Genomic DNA, 19,696 nt, shown 5'->3' with positions numbered 1-19,696 from the left:
CTGTCTCTTAATTATACAAGTTGATGTCATTAACAGGAGGTCCATAAAAGTATCTCCAGCTGTAAGGTGCTTTCCATTCCATGCTGTTGAAATGGTCTAATGGTGTTGAGTTGATGTTTGTTCTTTTGAGATATGGCAGCAATATCTCTCCTGTAACAGCCTTGCATAATGAAATGCCATGTATTGAGTTTTCACCTTCGTTGCAAATCATAAAAACAATGACACGATTCAACTTTCTCACAGTACCATTATTCTCTCCTTGACTCGTTTCGTCGTTTTCAAGCAATTTTGAGTTCACAGCGCTGAAAAACAATGGGTATGTAGCCTTATCAATTCTTGGAATGGTTGTCAAGAATGAGGTCAATGGGAATTGAGAATCATTTGTCAAATTTGCGTCAAACGCTAATGATGCCAATCCAAACTCCATAGGAGACTCTTGAATACGTTGAATAAATCTGTCATCCTGCAGACCTGCGTTTGCTGAGCTGAGTGATATAAGAGTTTGTAAATTCTTCAAAAAGTAATCACCATCATCATCATTTCCCTTTGAAATCCATTCGTTCAAATCTCTTACAAAAAGTGTTGGATAAATTACGATGGATCTGCAATGAATCAAAATAATATTAGCTCCAACAGGTTGATCATTTTGATAAAATTGTAAAGAATAAACCTCTAATGCAGAGTGTAATTTTCCGTGATGGGTTTCAGAAGGAGCAAAATATGGATCATTGCCAACACAACTCAATAGGAATCCAGTCTCCAAATATCCGAGTTTGTTAATCTTTGAAAATGCTTTTTCCGAATAGCTTGAAATTATAAAATCCATAGCTAATTGTCCAACGTTACCAATGCTCGGAATAGAAATCATACACATCTCTGCATTGTGGAGCAAGTTTTTGATCTCACTTTCGCTCAAGCCTTCCGATGAAATACAAGGAAAGAATTTCATTTTTTTAAATTTAGTTTCAATTCCCAAAGAACAGCACGAAGATAAAGTGTAACAGTATCTTATGAAGCAACTTTCATATCATAAGAAAACATCCACATGCCAATCTTGAAAATCTCCAAATGGGTCTCAATTCAAAAATTCAAAAACCAAAATTCTTGCTAATTTTTTGTACAAATCATTTTCTCGTCATGCAGCCAAAACTCAAAACTCAATCTACCAACTGTGTACGTATCTGCGAATCATTGATCTCGACCTTTGGTTTGCTCGAAGTACTCATATAACTCATTGATTGTTTGTTCTCCTCCAGCTCCTCTCAATACACGCTTGAGGCTTCATGACTCTCGAACATTTTGCATTCCGACTTGAAAACATTAAGAACATACCTCACAATGAACGAGCGTACCAACAATTAGGGAAGTTTTGAAATATAATGTTTTATAATAAATTTATTGCTTGGTTTCTTCTTCTTCTTGTTGTTCAGCAGCTTCTTCTTGTTCACCTGCAATGTTGTAGTATCTCAATTCATAAGCTCTTTGGTTTTGCTTTGAAACAACGTGCAACCAATCTCTCAAGTTGTTCTTCTTGAGGTATTTCTTGGTGAGGTACTTCAAGTATCTCTTTGATGTCTTAACTTCAGTGAAAACATAAAGTCTGTTCAATTTCTTGTGGAATCTGACCTTTTCCTTCAAGTTACCAGCCTTTCCGTCGACTTTGAACTTTTCTCTGAAGTATTTCTCGAAGTGATCCAAATCCATGATACCATCTTGAACTGGAACACGGGCATCAATGTGGAACTTGTAGGTGATTTGTCTGGTCTTCTTTTCACCCTTGATTCTCTTTCCAACGGTTGGAGTGGCTCCCTTTCTCACCATTTCTAATCATTTTGGGATGAAATATTGTTGACGAAATATTTGTTAGATGTTCAAGCGAGCGAGATGAAACTAACCTGATATATTTTGGCTATTTTTTTTCAAACGAATTTTTTTAAAATATCAGTCAACCGAAGAACAAAGTTTACAACGTAGGTATAATTTCTTCTTCCTCCTTCTTGGTTGTTTCCACTCATATTACAATCTGTTTGTTGATGGATCGTCCTTGTTGTGTCATTCAAGTAAAAGCAACCATTATGTTGTTGGTAATAAACCCAAAGCACGTCTCCTTCGTCAAGTTGTTGGTCAATATTGAAAAAATATGTTCCGAGTCTCTCGCTTCTTACTTGCACCAGTAAAAGTCAAACAAACCACAGGATTGGTCGGATTCCCTGTCCAACCAAGATGGAGGGAGATGATCTTGAAACTTTGCGATGATGGATTGAAACTATTGGAACAACACAACATTCCAAAAGGAACCTTTTTCAGGACTTCAAACGAAAATAACTTTAAATATTTCCAACAAGTAGTAAAATCAACTGATGATTATGAAGTTGTTGAAGACACATTAAATAGAGGACAAGTAGAGGAAATTATTGTTTTATTGGAAGATCAACTTGATTTAATTCCAAAGATGGCCGAGTGGAGGGCATGGGAAGTTGATGCCGATGATGTCAAATTAGAAAAAGATGACGCTGAAACACTTGAATATGATTGTGATATACCAAAGGACCACGTTCCACCAAAGATGAAGTTCCTCACATGGGATGGTATCTATCAAACAGAATATACACCAGAGGAAGTGAAACAAATGTCAGAGGCTGCCAAACAACAACAACAATAGAGCGAGCATCCAAATATACATCAATTTATTTCAATTATTGGACACTACTGATGACATTCATGATTTAAATAATTATTAATATTGAATTACTTCACTCCGACAGTATCATTCAATCATCAAACATTATTTTGGATTTTTAATATACTATTCCCGTTGGGATGTTTGTATCAACAAATTGTTTCCACTCTTTTCATCTTTGTTCTATTCATGCATAGCGTTTGGTAAATGAACCAACAATTCATTGGCATGTTTAAAAGTACATTAAAAAAATGGTGTTTGAGAAATACGACTCGTGGAGAAACCATCCAAAACTCAATCCGATTCCAACGTTTCGAAATCCTAGAAACTGGGGTCGTTTGTGGCCAGGAGCAGGATGGGGTATTGCAGCATTTGGTGTTTTTGTTATTCTTGAAAAAGTTGGAGTAATCCCATCATCACACGGTCATCACGATCATCATCATGGTGATGGACACAAGAACGACCATCACTAAATTATTAATAATGTTTATTTAGTCAAAGAATAGCCTGCTTTAATGTTTCTAGACAGTGATTGGAGATTTATTGTTGTCATCGATTTTCATTAAAATATTCTTCAAATTGGATTTTAGTAGCTAATTTATTACTGAATAATTCATCACATATTCCAACATCATTCCGAAACTCTGGCATCATTGTTCATATCCAAAATTCTACCTTCTAAATTTCGTTTTAAGAGAGCTCCGATATAAAAAAGGCTACAGCACTGCAGGTTCCCAAGTTGTCTCCAACCTCAGTACTGATGCAGCTCGACGATGCTTAACTTCTCAAATCGGACGGGATGAGGTGCATTCATCGTGATATGGCCGTAGCCATTCTTATTCTTCAATTTGTTCTTTTAATCCACATGTGTCTGAAATCTCTTTTAACTTGTTGAGTGAAATTAACGGTTAGCGAGAGCTCAATCTTTCAAATCTACAGACAAGATCACTGCCAACAAACACCAACACTAATTTGCTCTCGAAGGTCTGTGTGCTGAAAAATCAAACAAGAAAAAACATCAAAAAATGACAAACACCTCCATTCCTATTCCCGAGCACAATTCCGTTATTTTAGAATCCATCAAGAAATGGTTTTATGAAATACCGTTTGCCACGAGATGTATTTTTGTGGTATTGACAGTTGTATTTTTCTGTTTACAATGTGTTTTTAATTGGCCTGAAATTGATCATGTTTGTTTGAGTTATTTGGATATCATGGAAAATACATACTCGGGTGCTTTTCGGATTGTTTTGTATGCTCTATTTCATGCCAATTTGATGCATTATTTATTTAATATTATGGCTCAACTCTCTTTGAGTAGTTTATTGGAGACTCATCGTTTTAAAAGTTCAATCAAACTTGTGGCATGTACATGTATTTCAATTGTATTGGCGTCTGTATTACAACTTGTCATTACATTCATGATGGATGCAATTTCATTGCACATCTTTGGTTTTAATTTGACAAGCGGTAAATTTGTGAATGGACGTGGAGCTAACACTTCTTCCATGTTGAGCGATTTTTCAATGATCCATGAATGCTCGATTGGATTTTCTGGTGTAATATTTACCTATCTCACTATTCTATCTATGGATGGATTTCAATCAACTCAATCACTCTTTGGACTTGTAAATGTACCATCAAAGCTTTATCCATGGATTTTATTATTAGTGACAGAGTTACTCATTTCAAACGCCTCATTTGTTGGACATTTGTTTGGAATTATAATTGGATATGTTTATGTGTTTGTTTTTGAAAGAAATACGTTCATATCGCAGCACTATGAAAATTTTCTTGGCAGAATTGAGGATATAATCATTCCTTCTGTTGTAATCAATTTGGATTGCTATTGGTCAAATTCTCAGCACAAACAAAATGCACCACCTTTGAATAGTAATGGATCAATTTTCGCTCACATGATGGAAACTGGTCAAATGTCTTCTTCTGCAAGACACAGTAATGGTGATGATTATTGGGAGCGATTTACATCAACTGGAAGATCACTTGGCTACAATTAATTGTCGAACCGACTTGAAGAACCCCAAAAACAAATGGATAACCAGAGCGAAATGATTTTTGTACACAACAACCTCTCGTCGTATGTGTCTCATTCACATGATGTGTTCGAGAGAACTCGTAGGTCATGTGTGTTGGATGATACAAGGAAAATTTATTACCTTTGAATTGTGATAGAGGTTGCAATGAAGGTCATTCGTGCACGTGAGGAGGTTGAAATAGATTACGCTAGTGTCAAGCGAAAATAAATTCTTTATGAATTTTATGTCTTTGAATTTTGTCGATTCTTATTGGTGATCAAAGCAAAACAACACTAAATTATTGTGTGATAATAATGTAATAATTGCAGCAATTAAAAAATTAGAGCTCCCATGCCGGGAATCGAACCCGGACCTCCTGGGTGAAAGCCAGGTATCCTAACCATTGGACTACACGGGATTACATTAAAATAAAACCAGGATTCTGTTAACAGGCATATAACTGAAACCTTGGTACGATCGTCAATTAATTCACTCTTTTCGTTGAAACAAAAAATGTCTTCCAAATTCTTTAGAGTTGTTCATCAGTCCACCAAAAGCAGAGCTCGTGTTGGTGAAATCATTACTGCTCACGGAATTATCGAAACACCAAATTTTGTACCTGTCGGAACTAATGGAACGCTCAAAGGCATTGATAATTTTACTTCTACAAATGTATTGGATGTTCAACTCATGTTTTGCAACACGTATCATTTGATGATATACCCTGGAATTGATGCTATAGAAAATGCAGGTGGATTACACAAGTAAGTGCCATTGAAATAGCTGTGTAGTTGTTTTTTTAAAGAAAATTATTATTTTAATATGTAATTACTGCATTGAAACACACATTTCAATGACTTTATAACGCCCATTGATAGATTCATTTCTAGAGACAAGCCTATCATTACAGACTCGGGTGGATTTCAAGTATTCTCTCTTCAAACAGTGTATTCAGAAAACCCTCAAGAGTCCAACGAAAATCAAAAAATTGAACTCAAAGGTCAATCCAAAAACAAAAGTTACACAGAAAGTCTTGTAAAAAAAGTAACAGAAGATGGAGTGACTTTTCGATCTTATCGAGATGGTAAACATTTGAAATTAACTCCTGAAGAGAGTGTCACAGCTCAACATCGAATGGGCTCAGATATTATCATTCCTTTTGATGAGTTACTTCCAGAACATGTTCCAATGAGTGTTGTGGAAGAATCATTGGAGAGGACTCATCGATGGGAATTACGTTCTTTGGAGTGTCACAAAAAGCTATCACGAACGAACAACAAAAATCAACACATGTATTGTGTGTTGCATGGTGGAACCAATTTTGAATTAAGGAAAAAATCGATGGATGTCTTATTGGATGAATCATGTTTCCAATATAGAGATTCTGAAGATGGATTACCAAATGGTTTTGAAGGTATTGCAATTGGTGGAAGTTTGGGATCCAACCGTTCAGAAATGCTTCATGTTCTACAATTTACGTACGATTACATGGATAAGAAGATACCTACAGGATGTGCAGTTCCAAATCATATCTTAGGAATTGGTGATATTGAATCTATTAATTCGTTTATAGACATTGGGTTTGATACTTGTGATTCAGCGTATCCGACACGATTTGCACGCCACGGAAATTTCATTGTTAATGCTGCTTCAGGATTCCTTCATCGTTTTCAATTAGGAATTCCAACAATTTGAAATCTCATGATCGACCTATTGATGTAACATGTGATTGTCCAATTTGTCATGGTCCTGGAGCTTATTCAATAGCATATTTACATCACTTGTTCAAGATGAGCGAGCCTGTATATATCACTCTCGCTTCTATTCATAATGTAAGGCAAATGATGATTTGGATGGAGACTATTCGAAATCGAATAAAAAATAACGAAATATAATGGAATTTCCCTTATTTTGAATTGCTGTCATGTGCATCTACTTCTTGGGATTCTGATAAGACTCGACTTCTCTTCTCAAACATTTCATTCTCAATTTTAGCTTGTCGAATTAATTCATTAAGGATATCATGTGATAATGGTTCTACTTTCGTTTCGTATAATTGTGCAATTTTTTCATCCACATCCATAATCTTGTTTCTATGTTCTCGTTCAATTCGTGCTTCTCTAAGATAATCACCCTTCTCAAAGTTTTCCTCAACAATACTTGCCATTGTTTTGTTTAAACTCTTCCATCCACCATCTTCATAATTGGACATTCCTTCAAAGAGATATCGCCTCTCCACAGGAACGATTTCTTTCAATTTTTCATGAATATTTGCAAGTTTTTGAATTTCGATTTGGCTTGGTTCATACCCTTGGCCATACGGAATTGCACCTTCCTGCAAGTCATCTTGAGCAATAATATCACGAACTCTTTCCTCCTCCTGTTCAGACAACTTAAAGAAAATAGCGTCCTCTCGAATGTCCATATTCTTTTTTACAAAACTATCGTTTTTGTTTCCAGTTCTAGGCGTTGGTCTCTTTCGAGAGAGAGATTTTCCAGAGTCTGCCCGGGTTATCGAAGCACTACTGGACCTTACTGAGCCATTTGTTTTTTCTTGTTTGTTGACATCTCTGACGTACTTCATCAAACTTGTCTTCTTCAATTTTTCTCTCTCAATTTTATGCTCTTCCATGATGTGGTTTGCTAATTGAGCTGCTGCCTTTCCTTTGTTTTCAATCTCTTGTAATAGTAAATCCAGTTTATGAATTTTTTCATGGAGCTGTCCAGAGTGTCACCTGGTTGAATTTCTTGGAATGCTTCTTCTTTTGAGATAGCATTAGCTTGAGCAAGATGTACAATTATTTCATCTTTCATTTCAAATATTTCACTGTTAATAGATTTGGTAATGAGATCCAGATCTTCAGGCAGTTGTACCAAATTTTCTTCAATTTCTCCATCCTCAGTTTCAATTACAAATTTTCTGGATTTTAATTCCTCCATAAACATCTCCAAACTTCTTCTGGCGTCATCTTGATCCAATGAAATAGGTGCTGAAGACTCCGAGAAGGCGATCGATGAATCGAGTCGGGGTGTGACCAAAGTTTTTGTTAAAGGTCGCTCACTGTACCAATATTTACAATATCAGTGGAGTTTTGGGAAGCATTATCTGAAAGTGTTTGACTCTCTTTCGTGTCTTCTGATTCGAGAGTGAAATCGGACTGCTCTTTTTCCAGTTCTTGTAATGACTCTAATTCTTCTTTCGAAAAATTCAATTCAGAGAGGTCCGTGTTGCATTCATCTCCCACGATGCTTTCATCTTTGTTTTTTAAAATCTCTTCCAACTCCAAATCATCAGCCAAAGAATTTGCTCCGTCCAAGTCAATATTGAAATTTGGAATGATGGTTTTCAAGTGTGCGAGCTTTTTTTTAACTGCTGGAAGTCTTCATCCATCATCCTTTCTTTCAGGTCATCGATTTTTGATTCACTAAAACAGAAATGCAATCATCATCGTGTACATTTTTTGTGACCGGAGAGGGACACTCCGATCGACATGTACCCAAAGGAATGTGCTCCAAGCTTGTCAAGGACACATTCACACTTAATTGAGATGATTCAGGAGTACTTATTGTTCGTTTTGTTCCTGGCGTTCTATGAGAATTCAGCTTGGAAGAAGGCAAAGATGTTAAGAAGGCTCCGATGGGTAATTCAAAACTTTGTGCAGAGTGCTTACTGGAAGAAGATTCTGCACTTGTGGGTCTTTTGGTCAATGCGTTTTTTGGTGTAGAGCAATTACTATTGAGGCCACTCTGAGGTGAAGCTTGTGATGAAGATGCTCGTTTATGAATCGGAGGAAATTTGGTGTGTTGGTATTGAATGTTCGTTGAGAAAGAGCTTGAAGCTGATGAGGGCTTTTTCATTTTTTTTGTAGTTGATTTTAGCGGCATTTTCCCACATTTGCATCCGGAAGTTGTTAACCACATTCGTCATTGTAAACCAAAGCTCCGCTTGTTGCTGTACAGATTTGAGCGCCATAAAAGCACTCTATTTTTAAAGCTTGAAAATTGAAAAAAAATTTCGTTGAACTCTTCCCGCAAATTTCTCGTCTTTTGTTCTTGCCGTTGTGATCCAAGGAGCCTTCTCTGCATCTTCTTCTTTGGTCCCCACCCACCACACGGATTCGGTACCTGCAATTTTGTGTTGCACCTGTGTGAAATATTAAATATTGGGTTCACCATCATCATCACCAAACAACAACAACACGAATAATAATTACCATCATATCATCCGACTATCTATATCGGACACCACCAATATCTGCTCTCTTCAGAGTGAAATAGCAGCTTTCAATAACAACAACAACAACATCATCGTCAGAGAATCATACTCCTCTTGATTCATCCCAACTCACACATTCAACCACAACAGCAACTAGCCTAACTTTTGTCTTATTCCTTTTTAGAAAAAATCCTTCATGATGACCCACAACAACAACACAAGCACCACAGAAACAAATTTACTGACGACGACGTCAACCACAAAAGATTATAGAAATTCATCCACAACATCAACCATGTTTTCCACTCCTACTCAACCAAAGGATATTGCAAGCATTGCTTCTTCGTCGAGCACCGATGAGGAGGAGGACACCATTTTGTCGAAAAGTCTCGGACACTTCAATTCTACACAAGGAACAAACATGCCAGAGGCTCCTATCATGACATCAAATCCAGATACTTTATGTCTCTCAATCTTTCTCAACAAAAAACACCGCCACCACAAACATCTCCTTCTGGATCAAATTCTACTACCTCCCCTCGTCTTGCAACAAATAATGACAACACAAATGTCAACAGGCCACAACGAACGAGTAGTTTGAGTGCTCAGTTATCGAAACAATCTTCAACGACGTCTCCTGTTGACAAACAACCCCTGAAAGAGGTCTCCAAGAAACAAACACAAATTGATTTCTACAAACATTCCCAAGCAATTCCCATACCAACCAAAGTTTCAAACCCACTCCCAATCATTGACAACAGTTTAGTCACCCCAAACCACGGAGCCACCTATGAGCCATCACTTGTTCCAAGTCTCATGAATGATGACACTACTCCAATGATGTTCGAAGGTGATTTTAGTTTTACAGATAGCAGTGAGAGTGGAAGTGTTGATTTAGCCCCATTCTTCACAACACAAGTGACATTGTCTTCCAACCAGAACAACACGAGCAACAGAACAACTCAACCCAAATCAAGCATGAAGTCAACCACATCATCATCAAAACAAAAAGGTTCTCAAAAGAGTGTATCTATGAAAATTGAGACCACAACATCAGTTGTCAGAGATGATGATCTTGATGATGACAGATCGCCTTTGACGCCAAACAGAAACATTATCCCTCCTCACTTACTCAATAATCGATCAGATTTTTCCTTGTACAGACAACAACAAAAACATAACACCAAAGTATATAAAATATAGTAGAACCAATTTTGATGAAACAATTTTCTTACTATTGAAACATTGATTAAAATTGGGTGGGAGACTTTGGCGCCAAAACCATACGGTTAAAATTAACGAAAAAAATGTCTCGAAAAGCGGTTGAGGATGTTATGCGAATTGAGGTTGAGATATTGGATGCCACAAGAGGAATAAATTCAAGGAGCACTAGCGTTGCTGATAACCCACCAACGCAAACATCAAAAATTAAACCTCCAAAACTGGATTTGCAAGCAGCAATTAACACCGGATCAAATACTCGATCATTTGGATTGAAATCCCCTCCTACAAGCGGAAAGAAGAATCGAAACTACACAAACTCAGCTGAAATATATCCTCCTATAGCTTCCAATGTGGACATTGTTGCAAAAAAATACACAACAAAACAGCCCAACACAACCAATACGCATGACAAAATATCAGTAGCTGAACGCATGTCTCAGTACGCTAAACAATCTCAAAAACAGATCAACTCAAGCAAGAAAATGTCGAATTCAAAGAATGAAATCATGTCCCCGTCAATGGATCATTCTCGACGTCGTTCTCCAAAGAAATCAAGCTCCTCTCCTAGATTGACTTAACATCCCCAACAAAATCTGATTCGAGTAGCAAACGTTCTTATTACAACAGACCTCAGTCCAGTCCTGCAGGATTGAGCAGACCTTCATTTTCTCCTCCAAAGCCAGTTAGAGATCATGCTAATCATATTATTAACACAAATATTCCATTGTTTACACCTGGTCCAGGAGCTTACAATGTCGAGAAGGCAAGCAAATATTTACGACCTTCTACTGCAGTTTCAATAGCTAGAAACCCAAGATTTAAAGATGTAGGAGATACAGGTCCTGGTCCTAATCAGTATGATCCTCAAAAACCGCTTAAACGAATGCCTTCTCCACGATTTGGTTCCAGTAAACGTCCGGAAATTGTAAAGTCGTTCACTCCAGGCCCTGGTGTTTACTCAGCGAACGATTCTGTTTTGTCCCAAGTGAAGGTCACCCCTAGATTTTCATTCCCTCACACTCCTAGAGAGAGGGAGCACGAACATCGAACACCTAGTCCAACAAGTTACACTCCCAAGTATGACGCAGTTCAAAAAAAGAATCCAACAGTGGCTTTCACAAAATCTCCAAAGAATGAGAGACCAAAATCGACCTCAACTTACACACCTGGGCCCGGCAATTACGGTATTCCAACCTCTCCCAAGTTGTCAAAAACGCCAGCATATAGTTTCCCTAAGTCAGAGCGTAATGTAGATCACAAAAAGTCTGTAGATGCTTTGTACAATGCCTATTCCTCGACATTTTCTTCCAAAGGGCCTGTAAAATTTGGGACAAGTAAGCGGTTTCCATCCTCCAATCATACACCGAATGTTCCTTTCTATCAAGCACAACCCGAATGGGGAAAGGCAAAAGGTGGTATTTTCGGGAGGGATAGGAGAAACATTTTGCAAGAGTCACTATCCAAAATCAATCCTGGGCCTGGATCTTATTCTCCCAACTTTTCAATTACAGAACGATCAACTCCAAAACCTGTACTGTACTTGACAGGTTAAAGACGAAGTTGGCTCTTTACCAGAGTCATTATCCACAAATTATTAAAAATTATCATACCCCTAGGTTCTAAAATAAATTAATTAGCATTGTTTATAGAGTTCGGCGTCTCGTAGCCAAAAAATGTCATGAGTGTCAATTGCTGTTTTGTACAATATTGTGTTTTGTCCTTGTTGAATATGTGGCTTGTGCACTCCTCGAAATGCCACAGCCATGTTGTCACAAACAACAATGTCACCAGTTTTCCACTTAAGCCTGAAAACTGGACCATTATCCAAATGGTTAATAAGACATTGATTAAGCTGTTTGCAACATGAGCAACCCATTGTTTTGATTTTGGTTTCTGGTAAATTGATGGTGTTGTTAATTTCAGTTGGGCACTGTTCTGTCGAGGATTGATTGCATTCATCCGTGGACACTAAAAACCCAGAAAGAAGACCTGTATGTAAATATAATCCTTTTTTGCCTGTAACTGGATGTTTTCTAACAAGTGGCTGAACTGAAGAGCTGTTGGGTCCTTTGATAATGCTGAACACCTTGCTTGTCTTTTGTTTAACTGCTTCATCTAATCGCTCATAAGCTAATTGCAAATCAGTGAAGAGTATTTCATCATCTCTGTTGGACAAAGCAGCATTCCAAACGGTCACAGGTGTAGGACAAATCTCATGTCTATAAGCTCCATCACAATTCCAGTAAAAGAAGTTACCAGCAGCAAATGTGGGCTTATCAATGTTATAGGTAGTGGTGGATTGTTGAGGTTGAGAGGAAGAAGAAATTGGTGAGAATGATCTAGGAGTCTCGTATTTCATTAAAGGAGAATAGGGACTTTGTTGAGGTTGGTAGTATGGCGTTAGAGAAGATTGATTGCCATAGGAATTATATTGTTGGTACTGTGGTTGTTGTTGACTGGTATAGTTGTATTGTTGTGCATTATAAGGAGAGTTTTGACCGTACTGTTGATAGTTGTATTGATGATACTGCGGTGACGATGATTGCATGTTTATAGAAGGAGAATAAGGTGTTTGTTGCAGTTGCTGACATGGCATGTTGTACTGTTGAGGAGATTGCGGATATGAAGCTTTTTGAGGTGAGCTATGGATACTTTGTGTTGAAGAGCTGCTATTATTAGTTGAAGGTTGAGGTGATGATGGACATGAAGAAATCAATGCACATTTAGATAGAACTCGTTGATTGGCAACTGTGTAGTCTGTAGAAACTACTTTCCAAATGTCAGGATGACCTGGAATGTATGTGTCCAGTTCTTGATTCCACAACATCTCTTGATTGTTGACAGGGTATGGATATCTAGAAGTCTCTCCAAATAATCTTTCACAAAATTGAGTTTGTTCTGTAGGTGAGAGTGGTTTGGAGCATCTAAACAACAGGATGTGATGTTCAACAAGTGCTCTTCGCAACTCAATGATTTCTAAATCGTTAAGTGATTTTGCTCCATTGCTGATATCAACGTTCAAAATTTCTCTTCCGAATGGTAAAGCTCCACATTGTTGTTGTTGCTTTCCGCTAAATGGGCAAGTGGATGAGCCCAATGTGCCATACAATTTTCTGTATTGGATTCTGCTCTTTCCGTCATTATTCCCAAAAAACGACGTAAATGTAGAACACAAGCATGAGCCGAGGCAAGAAGGCATGTTGCTCCTGATACAATGATGATTCTATTCCGAAATGAACAGTTTATAACTGTAAAATGATGATGATGAAAAACAACAACAAGAGCAAAAATCTTTTAGTGCGCCCTTATTGGTTCGTTATTCGCTTTTTAAGCACGATGCTTTGTTGAGAGGGAAATTATTAATAAGTTAATTTTTTTTTGAAAATATTCAACTGCAGAAAATGATCAAAAGGCTCAACACTGTTCTCAGTACCTCCGCAAGCGTTGAGAGAAAATTTATGCTTGCTCTCGATAAAAGCTGCGCATTGGAAGAGAGAGCGGAAGAACAACAGCTGCACACCCCGTAAGCAACTCTTGATTTTCCAGCTTCAAAATTCGCAGCTTCGAGATTGTGCGCATGTGGAATCTCGCTGTTTCAGCAAGTTGATGCGCACGATCGTGATGGAGAAAGGATGATAGGACTGTTTTAGGATGACGACATTCTTGCTGCCAATGTCAGTGGAGAATAGGATTTCATGACAGAGTCTTGAAATTCAATTGGTGTTAGGTGATGAAAACCTGTGAATGAAATATTGCCATCTTTCTTATTCATGTGTGTAGCAGTAAGCAATTTGGCATGGATTGACGCTCCTCGACTCTCATTGTCACCACACGCCAAATGGAGGTGATGAAAAAATTGTCGTTTACTCTGTTGGATTTAATGCATGGCAATTACAGAACCAAACGACCACGATTGATGGCTGGTTACGAGAGATTTATTTGAACAGAAAAAAATACATCAACCTATGAGGCTTGCTGATCGTAGATTTTGAGACTCTCAACCATTGACTAAGGTTCATCCAAGTAACAACATCAGTACTGGTGGAAGGGCAACGTTTTTTGAAGAAAATGGACCCAACAAGTTCTGCTTATTCCGACATCCAAGATCATGAAATTGAGACTGACTCGGAACCAATAGGTCTTGAGTTGGAACAACCCATGGATACAGACGTGGTCGAGAACACTCGTGAAAACAACATCTGTTCGGAGAAGAAACCTCCTTCTCGAACAAGCGTTTCACGAACCTCTTCAGCGTCCAGTGCAAGAAGTTTTAGAATCTATAAGGAAACGTCAAACGCTCGGAATCAAAACTCTACTTGTGTGGAGTCTAGATGCATGATGGAGAACATCATCAATAGTGCCACAACATTTTCCGAAGATATTAATAAGAAACTGGAATATGTTTCACCAAATGTATCACCAAGAAACAATTGTTCCACTCCTCAACTTCCAAAGATTGGTAAACGACACGACACTCCAAATTCTTCTTCATTCAGCGATCATATTCAGCTGACTTCAGAAGTGCAATTGCATGTCACAGGAAGGGAAATGTCTCCTAGAGCAGAAAAACATCCACAACATTCATTCTCTGTGGGTAATGTTCTAAGCAAAGCTGGGCTTCCTATAAAGAAGAAATCTAAGCTCGGATCTCACTGGCCGACGTCCCATGAGAGATTGCCTCGATATTCCAAAGTTTATTCAAGCCCTCCAAGCCACAGAAACAACTACTATACGGATGAGATCAGGAATGTTCCAAACTCGGAGCTGACTTGTCACTCACCAAATTGTAAATCTCCCCTCTCTAAAGCAACAACTCCAACCAAAAATCTGATTAACTCTTCAGAAAGACTTAAAGCATTGTCAACTCCTAAAAAAGTTCTCGATGACAAAGACGTGTGCTCAGAAAACTACCTTGAAAAGACATCTAGTTTTTCAAACCCTTCTTCCCCTCTTATTCGTTCACAAATTAAGCAATGGAACGGACTTTCAGAAAAGGACACATTGGTTCATTCATTGATATCTAACACTCAAGATGAAGAAGAATTAAAAACATTGAAATATAAGCTGGGATCAATGCTTTCATATGAAAATAAGAAAACGAAACCTCCTCTGCTTGAAACAATGGAAAACTTTATTGTAACCGAACTACAATCCGTCAAATCTCAAATGACACAAGATAACAATAATGATATTGAATTTCAAATAGCAAAAGCCCAGGTACGTGAAAAGGTTTTGCATCATTATTTACCATAATTTCCCATAGGCTTACAAAGAGTGCATGAAAATATATATCGATCACTCTCGAACCTATGGACCTATTTTGTCAACTGCCATACATGAAATGTCAACCACAATCGAAAGTTTAAGAGATCACATTATGTCATTCTCAACTAGAAATGAAAATGAAAAATACCTGAAGAAAACGCTGTAAAGGCCCACCGTATCTACAGAGAGACATCCAACCAAATTGCTCTAATCAAACAGCAAAACGCAGAATTAGAGAGACAAGTTGCAATTTTAAAATCAAACGAAAAAGCCTTACTACATACCATCGATAAGCTTGGTATGGATCTTAAATTGCATGAAAAAAGAAGGATTGACGAAATTAAAAGAGGAACGCTTTTGAACGATGCAATACAGCATCGGGAAAATAAGGAAGTAGAAATCAAAAAGCAATTAAGCGAGATGAAGTCTGTTGCAAACGAAAAGTCAAAGATTGAGCGAATGTACCAAGAATCAATAATGGAGCTAGATAAAAGAAGTGATATGGTACCAAAAGGAGAATACCAACGGTTAAGAGATATGAATGATCAATTAGAAAATGAGCTCAATTCGCTTAAAGTGAAATTCAGTCAGGAACAAAGGGTGAGCAAGTTGTTGAATGAAAAGATGAATGAAATCAAACTCACAAATAATATGATGGAAGAGAAATTGCTAGATCTATCCCGATCACATACTCCAAGGCCAAAATGGAGTGAAATTAGGCAAGATTTAAAGGTAGACTCTTTACCACTTGATTCCTCAACATCAGGAAATGTTAATCAATTATTGCAACGAATGACAAAACTTCAAGCTCTCATTAGAAAACAACAGAGAGAGTTACAAGAAAATGCTAAAGCATTAGAATTTCTCAAAACAGAAGATATTATCAAGAGCCGAATGTACTCTAGCAACTTTATTGGACAAGGAACAGGTCCAAGCGTACCAAAGTATCTAAAGTTTAGAGGAAAAGTTCGAAATAAGAAATTTAGGAAAAAGAAATCATGAATGTGTTGAGTGAGGTGTGGAAAATTCGAGCAAAATCACGAGAAAATCAGAATCAACCTAGAGATTCATTTGCTGATTTCTTTGACGGGTTCATAAGCATGAAGGTGGGAAAGGTGGGATCCATCAGAGCCGAACTGGCTTACAACATCGTTTTTGGATGTGATCACTATTCTTGGGATATGGATTGCTACCTGTTCCTCAAAATACTAAGAAATGAAGTGTCTGAGCTTACATATTTTGCAATGACTGACATGATTGAAAAGCTCTATAACTCATTTGTCAAGCTTGACGAAACAGAGGGAGGAAGAGTTAAAGGAACAGTTCTAAAAAAGAACGCCAACAAGCAATTAGAATTATTCTTTCAAGGAAAGTTAGATGATGACATTCTCAAACTCAAAGGTTAGTTTAAGAAATTTACACAAAGAATATTGATGTCATTAATTTTCAAACAACAGTGGAAATGCACAAAGACGAACCCAACAACGTCATTAACTATGAAAAATTGTTCCAACCTGATGCAGATGGATTTGATTCCAGATTTCTCACAACTGTAAAAAGACAGTTCATTACAGATGTAGAAGAATATAATATTGATTGTGCGGAATGGTTAAGAGAGAAAGAGGAGCGTGAAGGTACACTTTCTGTAAAGCGAGTGTATGAAATTTTCGATTACAAACAAGTGAGCAAAAATTCTCTCGAAAAAACTATTAGGATTGGTCTCGACATTGGATTGGAAGATGAAATTAAATGGGATGAGCCTGTAAATATCGATACTTTCATGAAAAATATTCAAGCTAAAATGTTGCTGACACGAACAACCTTTAGAGACACCATAGATCCATCAGTATTTGATATTGAAATAGAAAAGGAGTTAGAAACTATTGATGTTTCAAATCAAGAACTAGTTTAAGGGTTGAGGAAGGTGATGATTTCAAAGTAGCCCTGTTCGCATTGACAGCTCGAGAAAATCATTCGAAAAAAAATGAAACCCAAAGCAAGAAAGATTGAAGCAAAGACAAAGCGGAAAAAATCGTCTTCTTCATCTGAATTGACTGCTCCTACTGATTCTACAATTATTCGGCACATCATCAATGAATATCCTCAAAAAACACCTCTTGAATTTTTATTAAAATGGGGAACCAAAGATGATTTTCAAGTAAATGCGTGTGATAGCTTTTCATCCTCTTTTGAGTTCATGGATTCTGTTTCCGTTCAAGAAAAACCTAAAAAGAAATGTAAAGACAATCCTTTTGACGATATTGATGTTTACGGCAGTAGTGCTAACGGAGAGGCTTATTCCATTGACATGCATTGCCGAGATTTTAATATATTTGCGTCTTGTGAAGGAAGATATATTTTCATTTGGAAATTAAATACATCACCACATCATACTTCACCACAACTAATTCATACCATTAAACTATGCAATCACGATCAGAATATGAATCTCTATTGTATTAGGTGGGGAGTTTGGAATGATAAAGATATTCTTGCTGTGTGCGGAGAACCAAATTTTGTAATAATTTATGAAATTGATATTCAATGTAGCAATACGAAAGACATTTCTAAATTATTGGGAGAGTTAAGAGGCCATGGAAATTCAGTATATTGTGTAGCCTTTCATCCCGACATGAATGGATTAATTCTGACTGGAAGTACCGATGATTCAATACGACTTTGGGACCTAAATCTAAATTTTGAAACAATTGCCATCTTTGAAGGACATGTTGCTGGTATTAGTAGTTTAAGTTTTCATGAGAGTGGAAATTATTTTGTGAGTGGAGGTATGGATAATACATGTCGAGTATATCATATTGAGGATCAAGTATGGAAGTATAGAAAATTCAAAATGGAATTTAAGGAAGCATGTTCAAGTCCACACAGCCAACCATCAACACAACAATTAACTCGAGAAGGATCTTCTTCGTCTTGCATGGCTAATTCAAAAATCGAACCAATTTCTGTTCCTATTTTACAATGTAAATGTACATTTTCTTATCATAAGGGTTATGTGGACTCGTGTCTATTTATGGGAGACGTGATACTTTCAAAAACATCAACTTCTGAAAAATCAACTAATGATCCAGGTGATTCAGTCATTGCATGGGTTCCAGATAGTGTTTTTGTCAATGAGCAAGAAACAGAAGAATTCAACATTACGTCCGAAGAAGATGAAGTCTCTATTATACATCGATTCAAAGGAAGTTCATGTATGTTCTGGTGGTTGAAAATGGCACTCAGCGATCGATACTTGGCACGACCTCTCCACAACGGTATTGTTGAAATATTTGACCTTAATGATGTCGGAAGAGCATCCTACACATCACCACGAACACGCTTGAAACATCCTTCAGGTGTTCATGACAAGAACAACCATGGCTCAGAGGATCTCATTAGAGAATGCGTATTTTCAAAAGATCAAAAGTATTTATTTGTCTTGCAACAAACAGGACGTATCACTAGATGGGCTATCAAGCATCGGTGACATGAACAGGTCTTACACAATGGATCTAACTACATAATATAGTTTTATCTATCGAGCTCTCAAACACTACAATGATGTCAAGTTTCGAAGCTACTTTGATTTATTTGACCCAGAATTATCTTCAACGAGCTTGTTCTTTCGGGGACGCCCTCTTGGCCTTTTTGGTATAAGACCTTGACTCATCATGATCTGTTGTTTCAGCATCTCTTCAGTGTGTTCGACGAAAATTGTTCCCTCCTTTTGAGCAAGAAATTCAGACATAAAACTCGTTGGAACTATCGATGGTTGTTTCTTTTGACGGCACGGTCTCTTTTGAATTCCTTTTGTGTGCGCTCGGCATAATTTTTGTTCGTTTGACTTACAAGCTGAATTCGTAGCATGGTTTCAAGGTGAGACATAGAAGAGAAGTTGACAGATGTCACTTTCTCAACTTTGGACTTTGCTTGAGATGTTGAACCATGTGGGAATGACTTGGAAAAGGTGGGCTGGGGACTTGTTGGAGACAGGAGGTCGAATGTGTATCAAGTGAGTCGAGGCAGTAACAACAGGAAAGCTCGAGGAGGTGCTTGTTGTTTTCAGGGAATGTTGTTCTGAATGGTCCAAAGATTGCACTGCTGAATCGGTCTCTTGATAACAGTGCTTCATACCATCTTGCGTCTTGGACTCAATCAATGATTTTTTCATTAACAATTCTTGATTTCCTTGGTTGGAATCTCCCATCATTTTCAATAACATGATCCATTGAGCAGTCAAGAGCTGAAGAGAAGGAGAATGAATTTCATTGGAGC

At 37.5% G+C, this 19,696-nt stretch overlaps 14 protein-coding genes across 14 annotated transcripts in view; 8 read left to right on the top strand and 6 right to left on the bottom strand.

Annotated features, from left to right (window-relative positions):
• Positions 1-7: 7 nt before the first annotated feature.
• Positions 8-949, bottom strand: C9374_004299 (uncharacterized protein; the record flags this gene model as incomplete). Its single annotated transcript, XM_044693922.1, has 1 exon — positions 8-949. The coding sequence occupies one exon, from the start codon at positions 947-949 to the stop codon at positions 8-10; it is 942 nt and encodes a 313-aa protein (XP_044549307.1).
• A 446-nt stretch (positions 950-1,395) lies between these two features.
• Positions 1,396-2,015, bottom strand: C9374_004298 (uncharacterized protein; the record flags this gene model as incomplete). Its single annotated transcript, XM_044693921.1, has 3 exons — positions 1,396-1,823; positions 1,896-1,909; positions 1,951-2,015. The coding sequence occupies 3 exons, from the start codon at positions 2,013-2,015 to the stop codon at positions 1,396-1,398; spliced, it is 507 nt and encodes a 168-aa protein (XP_044549306.1).
• A 125-nt stretch (positions 2,016-2,140) lies between these two features.
• C9374_004297 (uncharacterized protein) lies at positions 2,141-2,662 on the top strand (the record flags this gene model as incomplete). The annotated part of the gene is made up of 1 exon (XM_044693920.1): positions 2,141-2,662. One exon carries the CDS (start codon positions 2,141-2,143, stop codon positions 2,660-2,662), a length of 522 nt encoding a protein of 173 aa, XP_044549305.1.
• A 1,043-nt stretch (positions 2,663-3,705) lies between these two features.
• On the top strand, positions 3,706-4,698 carry C9374_004296 (uncharacterized protein; the record flags this gene model as incomplete). The annotated part of the gene is made up of 1 exon (XM_044693919.1): positions 3,706-4,698. One exon carries the CDS (start codon positions 3,706-3,708, stop codon positions 4,696-4,698), a length of 993 nt encoding a protein of 330 aa, XP_044549304.1.
• Positions 4,699-5,229: 531 nt separating this feature from the next.
• On the top strand, positions 5,230-6,411 carry C9374_004295 (uncharacterized protein; the record flags this gene model as incomplete). Its single annotated transcript, XM_044693918.1, has 2 exons — positions 5,230-5,480; positions 5,595-6,411. The coding sequence occupies 2 exons, from the start codon at positions 5,230-5,232 to the stop codon at positions 6,409-6,411; spliced, it is 1,068 nt and encodes a 355-aa protein (XP_044549303.1).
• A 211-nt stretch (positions 6,412-6,622) lies between these two features.
• On the bottom strand, positions 6,623-7,348 carry C9374_004294 (uncharacterized protein; the record flags this gene model as incomplete). The annotated part of the gene is made up of 1 exon (XM_044693917.1): positions 6,623-7,348. One exon carries the CDS (start codon positions 7,346-7,348, stop codon positions 6,623-6,625), a length of 726 nt encoding a protein of 241 aa, XP_044549302.1.
• A 770-nt stretch (positions 7,349-8,118) lies between these two features.
• On the bottom strand, positions 8,119-8,574 carry C9374_004293 (uncharacterized protein; the record flags this gene model as incomplete). The annotated part of the gene is made up of 1 exon (XM_044693916.1): positions 8,119-8,574. One exon carries the CDS (start codon positions 8,572-8,574, stop codon positions 8,119-8,121), a length of 456 nt encoding a protein of 151 aa, XP_044549301.1.
• Positions 8,575-9,128: 554 nt separating this feature from the next.
• On the top strand, positions 9,129-10,135 carry C9374_004292 (uncharacterized protein; the record flags this gene model as incomplete). Its single annotated transcript, XM_044693915.1, has 2 exons — positions 9,129-9,310; positions 9,361-10,135. The coding sequence occupies 2 exons, from the start codon at positions 9,129-9,131 to the stop codon at positions 10,133-10,135; spliced, it is 957 nt and encodes a 318-aa protein (XP_044549300.1).
• Positions 10,136-10,239: 104 nt separating this feature from the next.
• C9374_004291 (uncharacterized protein) lies at positions 10,240-11,708 on the top strand (the record flags this gene model as incomplete). The annotated part of the gene is made up of 2 exons (XM_044693914.1): positions 10,240-10,595; positions 10,763-11,708. 2 exons carry the CDS (start codon positions 10,240-10,242, stop codon positions 11,706-11,708), a joined length of 1,302 nt encoding a protein of 433 aa, XP_044549299.1.
• Positions 11,709-11,789: 81 nt separating this feature from the next.
• Positions 11,790-13,355, bottom strand: C9374_004290 (uncharacterized protein; the record flags this gene model as incomplete). The annotated part of the gene is made up of 1 exon (XM_044693913.1): positions 11,790-13,355. One exon carries the CDS (start codon positions 13,353-13,355, stop codon positions 11,790-11,792), a length of 1,566 nt encoding a protein of 521 aa, XP_044549298.1.
• An 869-nt stretch (positions 13,356-14,224) lies between these two features.
• Positions 14,225-16,423, top strand: C9374_004289 (uncharacterized protein; the record flags this gene model as incomplete). The annotated part of the gene is made up of 2 exons (XM_044693911.1): positions 14,225-15,373; positions 15,641-16,423. 2 exons carry the CDS (start codon positions 14,225-14,227, stop codon positions 16,421-16,423), a joined length of 1,932 nt encoding a protein of 643 aa, XP_044549297.1.
• Positions 16,424-16,521: 98 nt separating this feature from the next.
• C9374_004288 (uncharacterized protein) lies at positions 16,522-17,333 on the top strand (the record flags this gene model as incomplete). The annotated part of the gene is made up of 2 exons (XM_044693910.1): positions 16,522-16,822; positions 16,879-17,333. The coding sequence occupies 2 exons, from the start codon at positions 16,522-16,524 to the stop codon at positions 17,331-17,333; spliced, it is 756 nt and encodes a 251-aa protein (XP_044549296.1).
• A 72-nt stretch (positions 17,334-17,405) lies between these two features.
• C9374_004287 (uncharacterized protein) lies at positions 17,406-18,908 on the top strand (the record flags this gene model as incomplete). The annotated part of the gene is made up of 1 exon (XM_044693909.1): positions 17,406-18,908. One exon carries the CDS (start codon positions 17,406-17,408, stop codon positions 18,906-18,908), a length of 1,503 nt encoding a protein of 500 aa, XP_044549295.1.
• Positions 18,909-19,334: 426 nt separating this feature from the next.
• Positions 19,335-19,696, bottom strand: part of C9374_004286 (uncharacterized protein) — a gene marked incomplete at both ends in the record, with an annotated part of 423 nt that continues 61 nt past the window's right edge. The window contains one exon of the mRNA XM_044693908.1: positions 19,335-19,696. This exon is cut by the window's right edge and continues 61 nt beyond it. Coding sequence (XP_044549294.1) covers positions 19,335-19,696 — 362 coding nt within the window.

The sequence above is a fragment of the Naegleria lovaniensis genome (genome assembly GCF_003324165.1).
Source record: "Naegleria lovaniensis strain ATCC 30569 chromosome Unknown tig020, whole genome shotgun sequence".
NCBI lineage: Eukaryota > Heterolobosea > Eutetramitea > Acrasida > Naegleriidae > Naegleria > Naegleria lovaniensis.
Note: the sequence above shows the minus strand (reverse complement) of the source record. Positions and strands in the feature narration are given on the sequence as shown.